Here is an 18,678-nt window from a genome sequence, read left to right as displayed (position 1 = left end):
TCAGACCTCATTGCCAGCAATGAGATAGCAACAAACCTGGGATTAAATAATTGCTTTTAAATACATTAAATTGAAAATATTTTTCTATGCTGTGGAATGAAAAAGTGCACTTAATTTTGCTAAAAAATATTAAGCATCATAATTTCTCCCAAATACTTCTATTGGCAAAAGTTTTCCTTCAAAAACTCTCTTATTTTCCTAGCCGGACAGTAGAATCTTCAGACAATAGCTACTGCTTCTAAGAGAAAAGGCACTGATCCTGATTCACAGATTTCTCGCACACGACAGAGTGCATGCATGTTTTTGTATGCAAAACACTTTTACAGATGTGATGATGTTTCTGTCAGCTCTGATGGTGTCAAATCCTCCAAGAAAAGTGGATGGAGATAGGAATTGACCCCCACCCCCACACCCCATTTACAGTCTCAAGTAGTGGATACTGGAGTTAAGTGCAATATCTTACTGAATACACCATGCGGGAAATTATCTACAAGCAGAGGTCACTTTTGGCTTGTTTGAAGAAACTTCTGCACATGGTTCATCCTTACTGGCTTGAAGAAACTTCTTATTTTCTCCCACCCCCTCATTGTTAAATCATGGGATTTAGATCTAGTGTTGAATTAAAAGTTGCTCTGCCAATTGTTAAATGTTTTTAACTTAAATATTTTAAAAGAATTTGCTGCAATAAAAGACATTTCCATAGCACACTGGCAGCAAACAGTGCAAATGCAAATTTTTCATGACCGAAATTCCCTCCATGCTGACCTCACAAAAAATTCCCTCTGATAATAATCAGTGGTTCCAAAGTTCATGGAACATATCAGAGAAAGCGGCACTAGAACATTGCAAGATAGACAAAGTTTCTTCCTTTCTCAAACAGCTTCTGCTACAAGTCATTTCATCTTTCATTCCATTTTGGATCTTTCAAAGTGTGTGATCATTCTTTCCTGCAAGATTTAACAAATGGAATCCAATAAATATAACAATTTACTTCCCTGAAAAAAAAGTACATTATTGTAACTGAAGAGTGATTGTGAAAAAGCCATTATTAATCTAATTCTTGCTGCTGATGATATTGTAAAGTTGTCAAAAAGCATACATTCAATTTCAGCATAAAGTGAGCACAATGCAACTTTTATCATACACAAAATATACAGTTCGTTTGCATGTGCTCTTCTAGATGCAAGCTAAGGTTAGCATGTTATAAACACTGACTTAAAGCTTTTAAGATCTAGGAAACTTGATCTAAGCCCAGTAGCTTGTTCAAAAGTAATCCCACATGAAACAAGTAAAAGTCACCTTGTGATACTGTCTAATAAAAAGACAATACAATAGCTCTACATTTTAAGATCATGGGTAATATGATTTCAGTTGTCATTCAGAATGCTTATTTCCTGTATGATAACCTTAGCACATTTTCCAAATAGCATCCAATTCACATTAAAATTAGACTTAACACTATACTGTATTCTGCATCCTCTCCACAAAATATCAGGTTTATTTAGAGAGCTAATAATGCAAGTAAGGCTTTTCCTGCCAGCAATTCTAGGTTGGACAATTCATATTTACCCCTGTGAAAGCTGGTATTAGACATTTTGAATGAAATATTGTTCTCAGCTTGATGTTTTTCACCAAAGGCTGACATGGAGTCTTAAGATATTTTAGACTTATTCCAGTTTAGATTTAATTCTCACCTCACCCCACATACACAGACAAAATTAAGATTTGTTGTAAAAGAATAGCTAATGGATGAGGATAAAGGGATAATTGCAGGGATGAATTAAAGGATGCCATTCATAGGCTTGAGAAGCATAAGTATATCAATGCAGATTGTTTTTTTAAAAAATCAGGTACTTCTTATGAAATCTTTGACTAAATATTAAAATTTCCTTTTGACATTTAATAGTTCCATGATACACAAACTGAAACAATTAAAGCATTCAGTTTTTAATCACTGGAATCATTTCTCTAATTCTGAGCTCATGACTCTTCTATCATATCATAGGACCTGAATTATTGCTTAAGGGTTAGTTACTGACCTCATCTGAATCCAGTAATGCTGGAAGAGCTCTGTAATTGAGAGGGAAAGAAAAACATAGTAAAGAGAGACTCATGATTGCTGTTGTGCTAGCATGAGTTATCCATATTCCAAAATATGCTGGTGATTCAGAATGCAGGAAAAGAAAAACCACATAATTAGACAAAACCTTGTATTTTTCTTTCACTGAACATTAAACAAAATTAGCATTTGTCTACATCAGCCATGTAAGACAAGGATTTCTATGTCTTCAGATATGGGGCTGCATTTGACTAGCACATGGATGGAACAAAAAATATGTAATTTAATTAAAAATTGAATTTATTAAAATGTAATAAATATGATGGTTCTTCATGTATATATTCACTTTTTCTTCCTTCACCAATTTTGTAGTTAACTCTTGGGATTGCATCCAAAACTTTAGGGAGTTACATGTGGCCTTTAAACCTCAGACTGAATACCTCCTGGTCATGGAACATCCTGAAGTAACATTAAAAAAATGGGCTGCAAACTGGCCTATTTTTTTTTCCAAAAAAAGAAGGTTGGGATGGCAGCAGGGGGATTTTGGGAAATAAAAGTACTTCCATTCCCACCCTATCTCCCCATTCCTAAGGTTCAGGAGCTTAGTGATAGAAACAATAAGTTTTCTGTTCCCATTTCCATCTTTAATCTACCTCAAATCTTCACAATAATAAAAAGGACTGCCCCATTTCAACCCATCTCTTTTAGTGACATCATCATAACACTATAAAATGTGGGGCAGAAGAGCCCTGGTGGCGCAATGGTTAGAATGCAGTACTGCAGGCTAACTCTGCCCATAGCCAGGAGTTTGATCCTGACTGGCTCAGGGTTGACTTAGCCTTCTGAGGTCACTAAAATAAAGACCAGATTGTTGGGGGCAATATGCTGACTCTAAAATTCTTAGAAAGGGCTGTAAAGCTCTATGAAGTAGTATATGTCTAAGTGCTTCTGCTACTTAGCAGCCAACCCAGTAGATATTGTCTAGTCTAACAAAAGGTCATTGTGATTCCAAAAAGCTTCCTAAAGATTGCTTCATCAAGTAAAAACAAGCTTAAACAAGAACAAAGTTACATTTACAATTTACATTAGAAACGGATAACTGGAAACTTAAAAGGCCAAATCCAGTAGTTACACCTATTCTGGATATTGCAAGTAGCAACATCATCTTTATTTTCAAATTAACTATTTTAGTGCTTTTAAATATATTTTTATGTATAAGGTATTACCGGTACTATAATACTTACACATCAGTCACAGAAGAAGGAACATTCTCTTCTACCCATTTCAAATCATCTTCTTGCTAAGTTTTTAAAAGTTAGGTTATTATTGAATTATTGTACACTTAAAATTATAGTATACTTTTTTTATGATTACATTCAATCTAAAGTATAAAGAAAAAAATTACCTTCCCCATATTTTTCCAGTAGAATATCTCATTAACTATATCTGACACTTTTTCACCTCTTTCTATTTCAGCGAGGCCCATAAACATTTTACTACATTACTTTATATATAACATAGGTCATCATTTTTAAAAAGATATACTTCATTGAATTACCATTTTCTTTTACAGCATGTTAAAGAATGTATAGCATCCAAAGTGCTTTAACTTACCATTATTCATTAGAAAATTCCAGTTTCAGGTTATTCATATACATGTAGTCCTTGCTTAACGCGCACTCATTCAGTCACCATTCAAAGTTATATAATGGCACTGAACAAGAGGAACATACAAAAGGTCCTTCATAGTTGCAGCTGTTACAGCAACCCCGCAGTCATGTGATCAGGATCTGGGGGTTTGGCAACCAGCTTGAAATTATGACATAGCAATGTCCCATGGTCACATGATCATCATTTGCAATATTTACTGTCAGCTTTTAACAAGCAAAGTCAATAGGGAAGCCTGCAAGAGGTTGCAAATGGCAATTGTGTAACTGCAGGATGTTGCAATCACATGGGATTCACCTAACGGCAGAACCTACAACTGCTGCTACCTATATTAAATTAACGTGGTCACATGATGTATTTTATGATTGCATCACTTAATAACAGAATTGCTGGCAACAGTTACAATTGTTAAGTGAGGACTACTTGTATAATATTCAAAGTGCTTTAATTTATTATTGTTCATTGGACAAATTCCATTAAATAATATCTTTAATTCCTAAAATAATTAGTAATTTGGAAATTAGAGTTTATTCTCATAATGGTAATTTTTTTTCATCACACACACTATGGATGAAAAATATTTTGTAATAGTTATCATAACATATTTTTGCCATAAGAGACTTAAAATATGCATTTATAAAAGGCATGAGCTTAAGTGCAAATTAAAAGGGACTTGTCTTTGCTATTTCATCTCCCTTTTTTAGCATATCAGTTTAATCCCAACAACTGACATCACTTATAATTGGTCCATTTACTGGAAATAACACTTTGCTAATGAGCATCTTAGCACATTATTCTTATATCTTCCATTTTTCCAGCATTAGCTAAAAAAATATTAGCAAAGGACTTACTGCTTTGTTGCTTTTAGGATTTCCATTTGATTCTTGTTTTGAAGTTCTCATTTTCATGCCCTCTGCATAAAATATTGGGGGAGGAATCTTATTCAAAAGTGCAACATTTCATTGAGTATGTAAAATATAATGTAATAGTTATCAGTGTTTAATATATTTTCCAAACTCAGAGCAGGTTTAAAAACTCTACTGTTTTATGGAAAAGTGGAATGGACTTCTGTGGAGGCAACTCCTGGGAAAAATAACACAGGAAAAATTATTTGGTCCTATAGATCTGGTTTTCAATTCTGTTTATTTCTGATGCCATAATAAATCAGTATGAGAGAAATCTTCAAAGAGACAAAGGCATTTCTAAACTGCACAAAACTGGAGTAGCCCACTGGAGTACTTTAGGAACAGAGGTTCAGTATCTATGTCTGCCAAACACTGAGAAAACAGGTCTGTGTGGAGATGTGAGAAAAAGTGAGAGATCTGTTTTAACCTGTTTTAATCTGTCGCGAACTGAAGACACATCTTTTTATTCACACGGGGCTGTCTTAAATTGAATTTCATCAAATTTTTAAAATTCTTATTAACTAATTTTAATTGGGGTTTTAGCTCACTGTATATTTTAATTTTCAGGCCAATTTTAAAATAAGTTTTTTTAATTGCATTTTAAATTATATATTGTACTGTCTGTTTTATTTTTGCCTGTACACCGCCCTGAGTCCTTCGGGAGAAGGGCGGTATAGAAATCAAATAAATAAATAAATAAATAAATAAATAAACTGGTTCTAGTTCCATTCTATATCCAAATGCTCTCATTAAGATATAAGGATATATTTCTTACATACTGAACAATATGGTCAACTTTTAGAAGTTTGTTGTTTCCTGGTTCACATGATATGGTAAATTATAATGTGATATTTTGATCTTAACCAGTGGTGAGTTGCTCCTAGTTGTCTCTAGTTCTTGCGAACCGGTAGTAAAAGTGGCGGGAGGCTCCGCCCGCCCACCCTGATGTCATATTTGGCGATCTGCGCACGCACTCCCATTGCGAACCAGTAGTAAAAGTAAGTAGAATCCACCCCTGATCCTAACTTAATACATGCAGATGCACCCAATGGTGTATTATGCAGTCATTAAACCACAGTTCAATATACTGTGAGAATCAAGTCTGTCTTGTTTATTTAATAAATGTCTGACTCAAATATAACTGTTTTCAGCTGCTGCTTGAATTCCAGTGCCAATACAAAGGTTGGAGAGACCATCCCATGAAATAAAATCATATCTCTTAAGGACAAAAATGCAAGAAAATTGCTTATAATAGCCTTGTGTCACAAAAGAATGCAATAATTGTATGTAATAAAAATTTAAATTGGGGTAAAGGGATACTAGTGATAATACATAAAGCTACAGATACTCCCTTTCAGAATAAAAATTGCATTCATAAAATAGAAATATGTTTTTCTTACCAAAACTCTCTTTCAGCATTGGCTCTTTCTGTTCATCGTCCTCATCTTCTTCAGACAATGGTGAAAAAGCAAACCTATCAGAAAGCAAAGTAACAAATAATGTTACTTATTTGCTTCATCAGATTAATATAAAATGTTTTTACAGTTTCTTTAAACTTGCAATATATTTAAGATTGTTTGTAGTATCTAAAGCTGAAAGAGAAAGTGCTGGAGAGCAACAATGAACAAATGCCTTAGATCAGGGGTGTCAAACTCGCATCATCATGTGATGTATTGCGCCTTCCCCCTGCTAAATCAGGCATGGGCGTGGCCAGCGTGTGACGCCATCTGTTCCATGGGCCACGAGTTTGACACCCTGCCTTACACCCTATCTGCCAATATTTGTAGTACAAAGTATATATATTATAAAGCAAAGTATACTATATAGTATAAAGTATAGTACCGTTGATTGTTGGCAGATGGCCTCCAAAGAATCATGATAACAAAAAGAATCATTGAGAATAACAGCCGCCAGATGGCATCATCAACCCATAGCTCTTGCCAATCCTGTTAACGATAAAAAGTTCCATTTTTGAAAAGAAATCCCAACATTTTTAGCAAGGCAAAATTAAAGATAAGTTTGACTCCTAGTGATTTTATGCTCATGTCCATGTTTTTTCCCTAGCAACAATAAAGAAGTGTCTTTGTTTGCCATTGACTTTTCCATGATATATTCTAATCTTCCCAGATCAGCCTATAATGTTGATATTCTCTATCATATCCACCCAGGTCTGCCTCCAAGTTAAGACAAGTTTATCAAATTCCTAGCTATCTACTTAACTAGCAAAACTGATGAAAAGAGATAGACTCACCGATTTACAATCCATCAGTCTGAATTTCAAAGTTGTCCAGATGATAAAAACAATAGATGCTAAAAGTTTTTTTAAAATAAAAACATATACATATGGCAAAATATTAGCAAATCAGATTAAACTGAAGAACTCAATGATTTTTTTAATGTAATTATTTTTATCATCTATAACCAATCCATATTATTATACTCGTCATCTGCCTGATTCCTTTGAAATTTGCTCTTTATTCATTGAAAATAAAAATCAAGAAGAATGAACAGTTTTACAAAAAATATTTACCCTTAACTTCCTATTATTCAGTTCAATAAACCTAAGATAACAAAAATATTTATTTCTACATCCCAGAATTACAATAAGAAATAAGCTTTTTTTTATTTGAAATAGATTGGCAAGTATCAGTAAGTCATAAGAATGCAATGTTTAATCTCCCTTCTGGCAAAATTTTTATTTCCTTTATCTCCTTCATTTATCTTACATGATTATTTATTTATGAAACAAATGTGGACATGTTTCCTGACAGCTTGAGTACCAAATGCCAAGTACCCTATGAGATCTGGTTTAACAATGTTTATTTTAAAATTAGGAATAATTTCTATGATTTACCTGCTATTGCCAAGATGAGTGTATTGGTGAAGTGCCGATAAAGAGAGAGCTTCACAACATTCCTTCTAAGCTTCAGCAATTTCATTGTTTGAGTTAAACTGATAAATATGTATAGAAAGTCAAGGGAAGATTCAGTATATATACATTTATGACATAATCATGTTCTAGTTTCTCTTCAGATCTTAATTGACATCACCAGATATATTATTACCCAATTAATCCTGGAGAAATAATATATATGATCACACACACACACACACACACACACACACACACACACACACATATATATATATATATGAATGATGCAGTGGGTCAGTGGCTAAGATGCTGAGCTTGTCGATTGAAAGGTCAGCAGTTCAGCGGTTTGAATCCTAGTGCCACATAACAGGGTTAGCTCCCGTTACTTGTCCCGACTTCTGCCAACCTAGCTGTTCAGAAGCACATAAAAAATGCAAGTAGAAAAATAGGGACGACCTTTGGTGGGAAAGTAACCGTGTTCCGTAAGCGTTTAGTCATGCTGGCCACATGACCACAGAGATGTCTTTGGACAGCGCTGGTTCTTCAGCTTTGAAATGGAGATGAGCACCACCCCCTAGAATCGGGAACAACTAGCACATATGTGTGAGGGGAACCTTTACCTTTATATATATAATAAACAACTAACAAAAATCTGAATGATATTCTACCTATTTTACACCCTGCCTCACTTATTAGTTTCCACCTTGAATCCCTGACACAGATGTTATTAAAGATATTTAGATCTGGTATTGCTCCAAAGGCTATTAAAAATAACAAATAATCCTGTCTGCAAGAAATCTGAACTAATAGAATAGAGATTAGTCATGTGGCACCCTATTTCCAAGCTTTATGGTTCCTGTATAAAGTACTGTCCTTATGAACATAGTTTTCAGCAATTTTTCCAGAAAGTATGCTAAGAGGAGTTCCATCTCTGGCATAAATGACAAGTACATGAAAACTCTGAAGAGGATTACTAAAATGAGCACAGCATATCCCTTTTTGCCAATACAGTGTAAATTGCCTTCCAGTGGATCGGTTCATACTTCATTTTAAACCATGGTTTGCTTAAACATAATCGGTATAATTAGATGGGTTTGCGTAACACACAAAGCCCCAAATCAAATAAGTTGTATTAGTGCAATGTTGAATCAAATTATTGAGTCCGACCATGTCCCATCTAGCCTATTACTACTTGTGCTGAATAACAAACAGCAGCTTTCCAGTATTTTAGACAGGGAATTTTCCAACCCAAGTTGAAAATTCTCAGGTTGTCTTTCCCAACTGAGTGATGTACAACTGCAGATTTCAGAATTCCCAACTACCTCAACTACTAAAATCCGCACTTCTGGTGGGTACCTAAATTAGGCTTGGATACACCCTGTAGATAGGGGACAAGGTGGTTCAGTGACTAAGACACTGAGCTTGTCGATCAGAAGGTCGGCAGCTCAGTGGTTTGAATTCCTAGTGCCATGTAACCGATTGCCATGGCACACCGTTACTTGCCGCAGCTTCTGCCAACCTAGCAGTTCGAAAGCATGTAAAAAATGCAAGTAGAAAACTAGGGACCATCTTTGGTGGGAAGGTAACAGCACTCCATGCGCCTTCAGCGTTTAGTCATGCCAGCCACATGACCACAGAGATGTCTTTGGACAGTGCTGGCTCTTCGGCTTAGAAACGGAGATGAGCACGGCCCCTAGAGTCGGAAACTACTAGCACGCATGTGCAGGGGAACTTTACCTTTACCTTACACTCTGTAGAAATTCAGATTACAGTTATATACCCTACTACCTCAACTACTAAAATCCGCACTTCTGGTGGGTACCTAAATTAGCTTGGATACACCCTGTAGATAGGGGACAAGGTGGTTCAGTGACTAAGACACTGAGCTTGTCGATCAGAAGGTCGGCAGCTCAGTGGTTTGAATTCTAGTGCCATGTAACGATTGCCATGGCACACCGTTACTGCCGCAGCTTCTGCCAACCTAGCTGTTCAGAAGCGTTTAGTCATGCCAGCCACATGACCACGGAGACGTCTTCGGACAGTGCTGGCTCTTTGGCTTAGAAATGGAGATGAACACTGCCCCCTAGAATCGGGAACAACTAGCACATATGTGTGAGGGGAACCTTTACCTTTACCTTTACCTTTACCTTTATATATATAATAAACAACTAACAAAATCTGAATGATATTCTACCTATTTTACACCCTGCCTCACTTATTAGTTTCCACCTTGAATCCCTGACACAGATGTTATTAAAGATATTTAGATCTGGTATTGCTCCAAAGGCTATTAAAATAATAAATAATCCTGCCTGCAAGAAATCTGAACTAATAGAATAGAGATTAGTCATGTGGCACCCTATTTCCAAGCTTTATGGTTCCTGTATAAAGTACTGTCCTTATGAACATAGTTTTCAGCAATTTCATTGTTTGAGTTAAACTGATAAATATGTATAGAAAGTCAAGGGAAGATTCAGTATATATACATTTATGACATAATCATGTTCTAGTTTCTCTTCAGATCTTAATTGACATCACCAGATATATTATTACCCAATTAATCCTGGAGAAATAATATATATGATCACACACACACACACATATATATATATGATCACACACACACACACATATATATATATGAATGATGCAGTGGGTCAGTGGCTAAGATGCTGAGCTTGTCGATCAGAAGGTCGGCAGCTCAGTGGTTTGAATTCTAGTGCCATGTAACGATTGCCATGGCACACCGTTACTGCCGCAGCTTCTGCCAACCTAGCTGTTCAGAAGCGTTTAGTCATGCCAGCCACATGACCACAGAGATGTCTTTGGACAGCGCTGGTTCTTCAGCTTTGAAATGGAGATGAGCACGGCCCCTAGAGTCGGAAACTACTAGCACGCATGTGCAGGGAACTTACCTTTACCTTTACCTTTACCTTTACCTTTACCTTTACCTTTACCTTTACCTTTATATATATAATAAACAACTAACAAAAATCTGAATGATATTCTACCTATTTTACACCCTGCCTCACTTATTAGTTTCCACCTTGAATCCCTGACACAGATGTTATTAAAGATATTTAGATCTGGTATTGCTCCAAAGGCTATTAAAAATAATAAATAATCCTGCCTGCAAGAAATCTGAACTAATAGAACAGAGATTAGTCATGTGGCACCCTATTTCCAAGCTTTATGGTTCCTGTATAAAGTACTGTCCTTATGAACATAGTTTTCAGCAATTTTTCCAGAAAGTATGCTAAGAGGAGTTCCATCTCTGGCATAAATGACAAGTACATGAAAACTCTGAAGAGGATTACTAAAATGAGCACAGCATATCCCTTTTTGCCAATACAGTGTAAATTGCCTTCCAGTGGATCGGTTCATACTTCATTTTAAACCATGGTTTGCTTAAACATAATCGGTATAATTAGATGGGTTTGCGTAACACACAAAGACCCAAATCAAATAAGTTGTATTAGTGCAATGTTGAATCAAATTATTGAGTCCGACCATGTCCCATCTAGCCTATTACTACTTGTGCTGAATAACAAACAGCAGCTTTCCAGTATTTTAGACAGGGAATTTTCCAACCCAAGTTGAAAATTCTCAGGTTGTCTTTCCCAACTGAGTGATGTACAACTGCAGATTTCAGAATTCCCAACTACCTCAACTACTAAAATCCGCACTTCTGGTGGGTACCTAAATTAGCTTGGATACACCCTGTAGATAGGGGACAAGGTGGTTCAGTGACTAAGACACTGAGCTTGTCGATTGAAAGGTCAGCAGTTCAGCGGTTTGAATCCTAGTGCCACATAACAGGGTTAGCTCCGTTACTTGTCCCAGCTTCTGCCAACCTAGCAGTTCGAAAGCAAGTAAACAATGCAAGTAGAAAAATAGGGGCCACCTTTGGTGGGAAAGTAACAGCGTTCCGTGCGCTTTTGGCGTTTAGTCATGCCGGCCACATAACCATGGAGACGTCTTCGGACAGCGCTGGGTCTTCAGCTTTGAAATGGAGATGAGCACCCCCTAGAATCGGGAACAACTAGCACATATGTACGAGGAGAACCTTTAGCTTTACCTTTACCTTTACCTTTACCTTTACCTTTACCTTACACTCTGTAGAAATTCAGATTACAGTTATATACCCTACTACTGCAACAAGAGCACTTCCAAAAATGGTAACTACAGGTAGTCCTTGACTTACTACAGTTTGTTTAGTGATTGTTCAAAGTTACAAAAGCACTGACTTATGACCATTTTTCACACCTATGACCAGTGCAGCATCCCCATGGTCACGTAAACAAAATTGCTCGCGGATGCTTGGCAACGGACTCATATTTATGATGGTTGCTGTGTCCTGGGATGATGTGATCATCTTTTGTGACCTTCTGGCAAGCAGAGTCAATGGGAAAACCAGATTCGCTTAACAACCATGTGACTAATTTAACAACTTGTGATTCACTTAACAACTGTAGCAAGAAAAGTCATAAAATGGGGCAAAACTCACTTAACAAATTTCTCACTTAACAACATAAAATTTGGGCTCAATTGTGGTCGTACGTTGGGGCCTAACTGTATTGTTGACTGCATCTGATTATGTAAATTATTCTGCAAAAGATTTAGTTTTCATTAGCCTCTTTGGTCACCAGATTTGAAGTGAAATGTAGACCATTTTGACCCAAAAAGTCCACTAAGCTCAATGAGGCTTGTTCAGTACTATAACTTTCTCCAACCTGCTGCCTTCCAGATATATTGAGATTCAACACTTATCATGCTGAATGAAGGAACAGAATGCTGAAATCAAATATCTTTGGAATGCACTTTCAAATTCACTAATTGAAATGCACTAGTAAAGGTAGGTAGGAGCGAAATCTTGGATTATTATATTTAGGGAATCAATCCAATAATAACCAGATCAGGCAGAGTATCTAAAGTAGAATGCCACCCACCATGAAAACCCAGCTCCAAATAAATCCACCAAATAAACCAGTGAAGAAGGATATCCACCAACAGAGGGCAGTATCTAGGAAAGCCAGTGGAATAAAAGCCAAGGAGGCAAGATCATTCTGTGCCTAGAGAGACAAAGAGAAAAAGGCATTGAGATCAGGAAACATGCCTACAAAGATTAAGATTAAGATTTGAGAAAAGATTGCACCCGAAAGCATAGACCTGTTATTTTACTATCTACTGAACACATTTTTCTTCCTGTAGTCCCAAAGAATAGGTCCGGTTATTACATTATTATTCTAATATAAAATGCTATCTAGTCACAGTCACTCTCTCTCTATATGAGCGTGTGAATGTGTGTGTGTACATATATAGAGATCTCATATACATATATGTATTTCACATGTTTTTATTGTATTGGATTTTATTTTTTCCTTTGAAGAGTACTTGTCATTCACAGGATTTCAGTTCAACTGCAGATAGTCCTCAACTTATAACAGTTCATTTAATGACAGTTCAAAAGTGACTTATGTCCGTTTTTCTCACTTACACCATTACAGCATCCCCAAGCTCACGTAAACAAAATTGCTCGCGGATGCTTGGCAACGGACTCATATTTATGATGGTTGCTGTGTCCTGGGATGATGTGATCACCTTTTGCGACCTTCTGACAAGCAAAATCAATGGGGAAGCCGGCTTCACTTAACAACTGTGTCATTAACTTAACAACTGCAGTGATTCACTTAACAGCTGTGGCAAGAAAGGTCACAAAATGGGGCAAAATTCACTTAACAACTGTTTCACTTATCAAGATAAATTTTGGGATCAATTGTGGTCATAAGTCAAGGACTACCTGTACATAAGACCCATAGCTAAAAGCAATTGCAATAATTAATATTGAATGAACAGATAGGAGAAAGAATGATAAGAACCCCAAAACGTCACTGCTGCAATCTGACCCCCCAAGCAGAAGGCAACATTGCTAGCTCCATTTTCTGCAAATCGGAATTCCACTTCTCAGTAAACACAACTTTTATTCTCTATCAACGAAGGAGAGCTGATACGAAAGAATGTCCTAGAGCAGTATCTCTACAAAGTGATCAAAAGCACATTACAAACTTTCTATTAAACTGTGTAGCTAAGGGCCACCTCTAAAAATATATCTGTTTTATAAGCTTCATAACCACAGAGTTGACCACAACAGAAACTTCAGAAATGTTCAGAAGGATTATCTTAGTTCTAAAGCTGCAGAGACACTAGCTTTCCATTACAAAATGAAAAATGATACCTGATGGAACAGATGCTAAATGAGCCAACAATATGCTGCCTAGACACTTTCCTCCTTTGATCATTGGCTTGTAGGGAACAAACAAGCTACTAGAAGTGAGCATCTAAAATATTTTTTAGTAGAGCCGAAGCAACATATGTACTTCTTTCCTGAGATGAAACTGGACACAATGTTCCAGTGTTCTACAAAAGGTTGAATTAACCTTGCGTGAAGAGGGGAAACTCAGTCTCCTGTTCAACATCTACATGAAGCCGCTGGGGGAGATCATCCATGGTTTTGGGGTGAGTTGTCAACTGTACACTGATGATACTCAGCTGTACATCTCCACCCCGAACCACCCCAACGAAGCCATCGATGTGATGTCCCGGTGCCTTGAGGCCGTTCGGGTCTGGATGGGGACGAACAGACTTCGACTCAACCCATCCAAGATGGAGTGGCTGTGGATACCAGCGTCCCGGCACAGTCAGCTAATTCCATCGCTGACTGTGGGGGGCGAGTCGTTGGCCCCCAGGGAATTGGTGCGCAACTTAGGCGTTCTCCTGGATGTACGGCTGTCTTTAGAAGATCACTTGACGGCTATCGCCAGGAGAGCTTTTTATCAGATTCGCCTGATTTGCCAGTTGCATCCCTTCCTGGACCGGAACTCTTTATGCACGGTCACTCATGCCCTCGTTACCTCCCGCCTGGATTACTGCAATGCTCTCTACATGGGGCTCCCCTTGAAGAGCACCAGGAGGCTCCAACTGGTGCAGAATGCGGCTGCGCGGGGGATAGAGGGAGCATCTTGTAGCTCCCATATAACACCTCTCCTGCGCAGACTGCATTGGTTGCCGGTGGTCTTTCGGGTGCGATTCAAGGTTTTGGTCATCACCTTTAAAGCGCTCCATGGCATGGGACCGGGATATTTACGGGACCGCTACTGCCACCAGTAGCCTCCCATCGACCTGTGCACTCTCACAGGGAGGGCCTCCTTAGGGTGCCGTCAGCCAAACAATGTCGGCTGGTGGCCCCCAGGGAATTGGTGTGCAACTTAGGCATTCTCCTGGATGTACGGCTGTCTTTAGAAGATCACTTGACGGCCATCGCCAGGAGAACTTTTTATCAGATTCGCCTGATTTGCCAGTTGCGTCCCTTCCTGGACCAGAACTCTTTATGCACGGTCACTCATGCCCTAGTTACCTCCCGCCTGGATTACTGCAATGCTCTCTACATGGGGCTCCCCTTGAAGAGCACCAGGAGGCTCCAACTGGTGCAGAATGCAGCTGCGCGGGGGATAGAGGGAGCATCTCGTAGCTCCCATATAACACCTCTCCTGCGCAGACTGCATTGGTTGCCGGTGGTCTTTCGGGTGCGATTCAAGGTTTTGGTCATCACTTTTAAAGCACTCCATGGCATGGGACCGGGATATTTACAGAACCACCTACTGCCATCAGTAGCCTCCCATCGACCTGTGCGCTCTCACAGGGAGGGCCTCCTTAGGGTGCTGTCAGCCAAACAATGTTGGCTGGCGGCCCCCAGGGGAAGAGCGTTCTCTGTGGGGGCTCCTGCCCTGTGGAATGAACTACCCGTGGGGCTACGCTTACTCCCCGATCTCCGGACCTTTAAGCGCGAGCTCAAGACTTTTTTCTTTCATCAAGCAGGGCTGGCCTAATGATAATTTTAATTGAGGGTTTTTAGTGGGGTTTTAGCAGGGCTATTTTATAATTTTATCTTCCTATTTTAAATTCTCGGCTTATGGAATTAGATTTTTAAATATATATTGTATTTTAATCTTTTTGTACATTTGTTTTATTCATGCTGTACACCGCCCTGAGACTTTGGAGAAGGGCGGTATATAAATTTAAATAATTAATAAATTAATAAATAAATAAACAAACAAACTTATTTTGGCATATTATTGAATAGATGCATAAAACTTGTTTTACGAGGACAACGTCAATTATATAGAGCATATATAGAATGGAAGGATTTATATTCATTGTAGTCATCTGGTTTTTAGCACTCTTTCTGAGAGTCTTTGAAGACACTTGGAGGTTTATCTGTACCCTCAGGGTCACCTAAATAGTGCAAGTGGCCTCAATGACTCTCAGAAAGAGTGATAACAACCAAATGACTGCAAGGAATATAAATCCTTCCTTTTATCACCATTCAGTCAGAACTGAAGAAGCTTCTTGGATGAAAAGTGAAAAGTCTTCAAGCAAAAACAAAGTCCAGTTGACTTTTGAAAAAGCACCTTTGAGATAACTCTGGTGATATTCAGATTTGTGAGATGGGTCCTCTTTTTATTGCTCACATTATTAGCAAGTCATACCCCGAATTAACGGATTACAAGGTCATAAAAAGGAAGTTTTTTATAAGGTGTTTTTTCTAAAGCTGAATCCTAAAAACAAAGAGAGGATGAACTTTAGATAATGTAACTATTTGTTCACTATTTTTTCAAATACATCTACAGTTGAGTTTTTTTTCGATCCATTAAAAATCCAGGATACATATTGCAATGATATAAGTTAGAAACATTAGACTCAATTTTTGAAAGGATATCCAATAAATAATACAGGAGTCAATGATAGACAGTCCGAAGTTAGCTACAGCAGCTGTAACACCATGGAAAGACTGAAAAAGCATTAGAAAGAGAATTGGTTTTATATTACAAATACAATAAAAAATATTTTTAAACATGGATCAGCATAGGAACAAGGAATATTAGCCCTACCAGATACAAAATAAAACTCAATGGGACTTAATATACATAGTCTACACTGAACAATATGGAGAAATAACAATCAGGTCAGAGATTGCCATGTGGCCTAGAAAAATGCATCACCTAGATCAGTGGTGGGTTGCCCCCGGTTCGGACCAGTTCTATAGAACCGGTAGTAAAACCAGCAGGAGGCTCCACTCATTGACCCAAACATCATCAAAACTCTTCTGCGCATGTGCATAAGCGCACGGGCACGATGCAAACCGGTAGTAAAGGTAAGTAGAACTTACCCCGGACCTAGATACCCTGAGTTGGGAATGTTAATAGACCTCAACTATGCAAACCAACAATACGGTAGTCAAGATTAACCTATCCAACATTTGATAGCCCATGAAATTATAAAAAGGAATAGTTTTTTAAAACTCCTTTGAGTAGGATGTATTATCCACTTCATTAATAAAAATTTAAAAAGGGCACAATATTATAAAGGGCACACACAAAAATTTAGAAATGCCAATCAAAAAAGATCTATTTCTGAGAGTTAACAGAAACTTATTGCTGCAGAGAGGACATTATTCCACAAAATAGGTGCCACCGTCAAGAATGTCAACCATAAATATTCAACAAATCGGTTATTTTATGTTATACAAAACTTGTTTGCAGCAAGCGAAATCTACCAGCTTAATGAATATGAGAGATACAAAAAAGTCTGAAACAAGTGATTACTAACCCCAGTGACTCTGAGGACACCTTCCATGCCAGAAAATAACAAATAAAGGGCTCCAGCTGCAATTACTTTATGAAGAGTGACTCCCAGACGAGGTCTGCAATTGGGAATAAAAGAAGTTTAAAAGAAAGTGAAAGCACAGACTGGTTTCTCAAATGACACTTCATTTACTTATCTAACAGTATCATTTCTCCATCAAAGAAATGTGAGCCTATTACAATATTATTTGTAAATCTCTGTTATTTTTCTAACTTCGCTGGTGTTTAGCGAGACATCTCAAATTTAACAAATGTGGTCAATTTATCTCAAGCAGGCTGCCCACACTCAAACTACTAATTTCTGCATCCTATATTCCTCTCCCCAGAAGAGGTACTAGAGAACAAACAAAAATGGGCTGAGTGACTATGTTAAAGATTAGGATGTGCAAAATCCATCAACATTCCATTACCCTTTAGACCCTGCTGAACCTCTACCCAGATCTTGCCATCCAGGGATGGTTCAGAAGTTTCCAGAAGTAAATTACTTCAGTTGTTTCTAGAAACTTCTGGACTTCTTTCCACATTTGCCCCCAGATCACCATGGCCCAGAAGAAAATTCAGGATTGTCCAGAGGGAAATAGAGTATTTCAGAGTTCTCCAAAATGTTGTGTTCCTAAATCATAAATTTTGCATATCTCAAAAGGCATTTTCCCTACCAAAAAAAGAAAACTAGCAGAAAAAATAACATAATTTCCTACTGGAGAAGAGGCCTACTGATCCTCCCAGAACACCCTTTCAGGTATTCTCTCTCTCTTTGCAAGATGTGATGCCCGTGTGCATGTATCCCCTTGAAAAACTAGTAGCAAGATTGACATTTTGTGGTTTAATCATTGCAAATAAAGCATACGGAAAAGCTGTTGAGGGATTCCAAGTGTGTCATTTGACAGAATTAAAAAAATTGGGACACAAGGATTACTTACTTCACTATGCCATATCCCAGACTCACTATGATAACAAGAATTCGAGCAAGGGAACGTTTCAATGCCGAAAGTAGCTCAGCCAGGATTAGTGCCTCTCGGACTGCAAATAAACAGACAGGACACTTCCTGAACATATTGATTAGCATTTAAATCTTGCACTGTACTGCAACAAATATTAATTTAAGAAAGGCTGAATATTAAAGAAAAAATAAATGGGAAAAGACATGTCTTTTTGAATAACATTAGAAAAATACAGAAAATATGAGAACTATGCTTTAAAAATGAAATACATTCAACTGAACTAAATGATCATCATTTTGAATTAATCTTTAGAATATTTATCTGAGTCAGTTATTATCTCTTGTACTGAGACTGAGCTGATGAAAAATTAACTTCAGAAATATTTTTGTTTGTTTTAATGCATGCTCTAAGGACTTTATCAGTTAAACATTTTCCATTTGACAGATATGACCTAGAAAGGATGACAGAAAATATTTTCTGTCAGGTAGAAAATCATTCATTTTCTTGTACTTGTGCATATATTTAAAAA

General features: G+C 37.5%; 1 protein-coding gene across 2 annotated transcripts in view; it reads right to left on the bottom strand.

Moving 5' to 3' along the window:
• Positions 1 to 765: 765 nt before the first annotated feature.
• TMEM87A (transmembrane protein 87A) overlaps positions 766 to 18,678 on the bottom strand; it is a 30,975-nt gene continuing 13,062 nt past the window's right edge. The window contains exons 10-20 of one of the 2 annotated variants that reach the window (XM_058162017.1): positions 18,129 to 18,228; positions 17,174 to 17,267; positions 12,511 to 12,579; positions 7,487 to 7,595; positions 6,884 to 6,942; positions 6,475 to 6,578; positions 6,033 to 6,106; positions 4,579 to 4,640; positions 3,304 to 3,359; positions 2,040 to 2,070; positions 766 to 947 (exon numbers count right to left, since the gene is read on the bottom strand). In XM_058162017.1, the coding sequence (XP_058018000.1) occupies positions 906 to 947; positions 2,040 to 2,070; positions 3,304 to 3,359; positions 4,579 to 4,640; positions 6,033 to 6,106; positions 6,475 to 6,578; positions 6,884 to 6,942; positions 7,487 to 7,595; positions 12,511 to 12,579; positions 17,174 to 17,267; positions 18,129 to 18,228 (800 nt within the window). In that variant the 3' untranslated portion in view covers positions 766 to 905. Of the gene's footprint in view, positions 948 to 2,039; positions 2,071 to 3,303; positions 3,360 to 4,578; positions 4,641 to 6,032; positions 6,107 to 6,474; positions 6,579 to 6,883; positions 6,943 to 7,486; positions 7,596 to 12,510; positions 12,580 to 16,283; positions 16,356 to 17,173; positions 17,268 to 18,128; positions 18,229 to 18,678 lie in introns of both variants that reach the window. The other variant, XM_058162016.1, reaches the window with a different exon arrangement.

The sequence above is a fragment of the Ahaetulla prasina genome, chromosome 1, assembly GCF_028640845.1.
Source record: "Ahaetulla prasina isolate Xishuangbanna chromosome 1, ASM2864084v1, whole genome shotgun sequence".
Lineage (NCBI taxonomy): Eukaryota > Metazoa > Chordata > Lepidosauria > Squamata > Colubridae > Ahaetulla > Ahaetulla prasina.
This window is presented reverse-complemented; position numbering and strand designations above follow the sequence as displayed.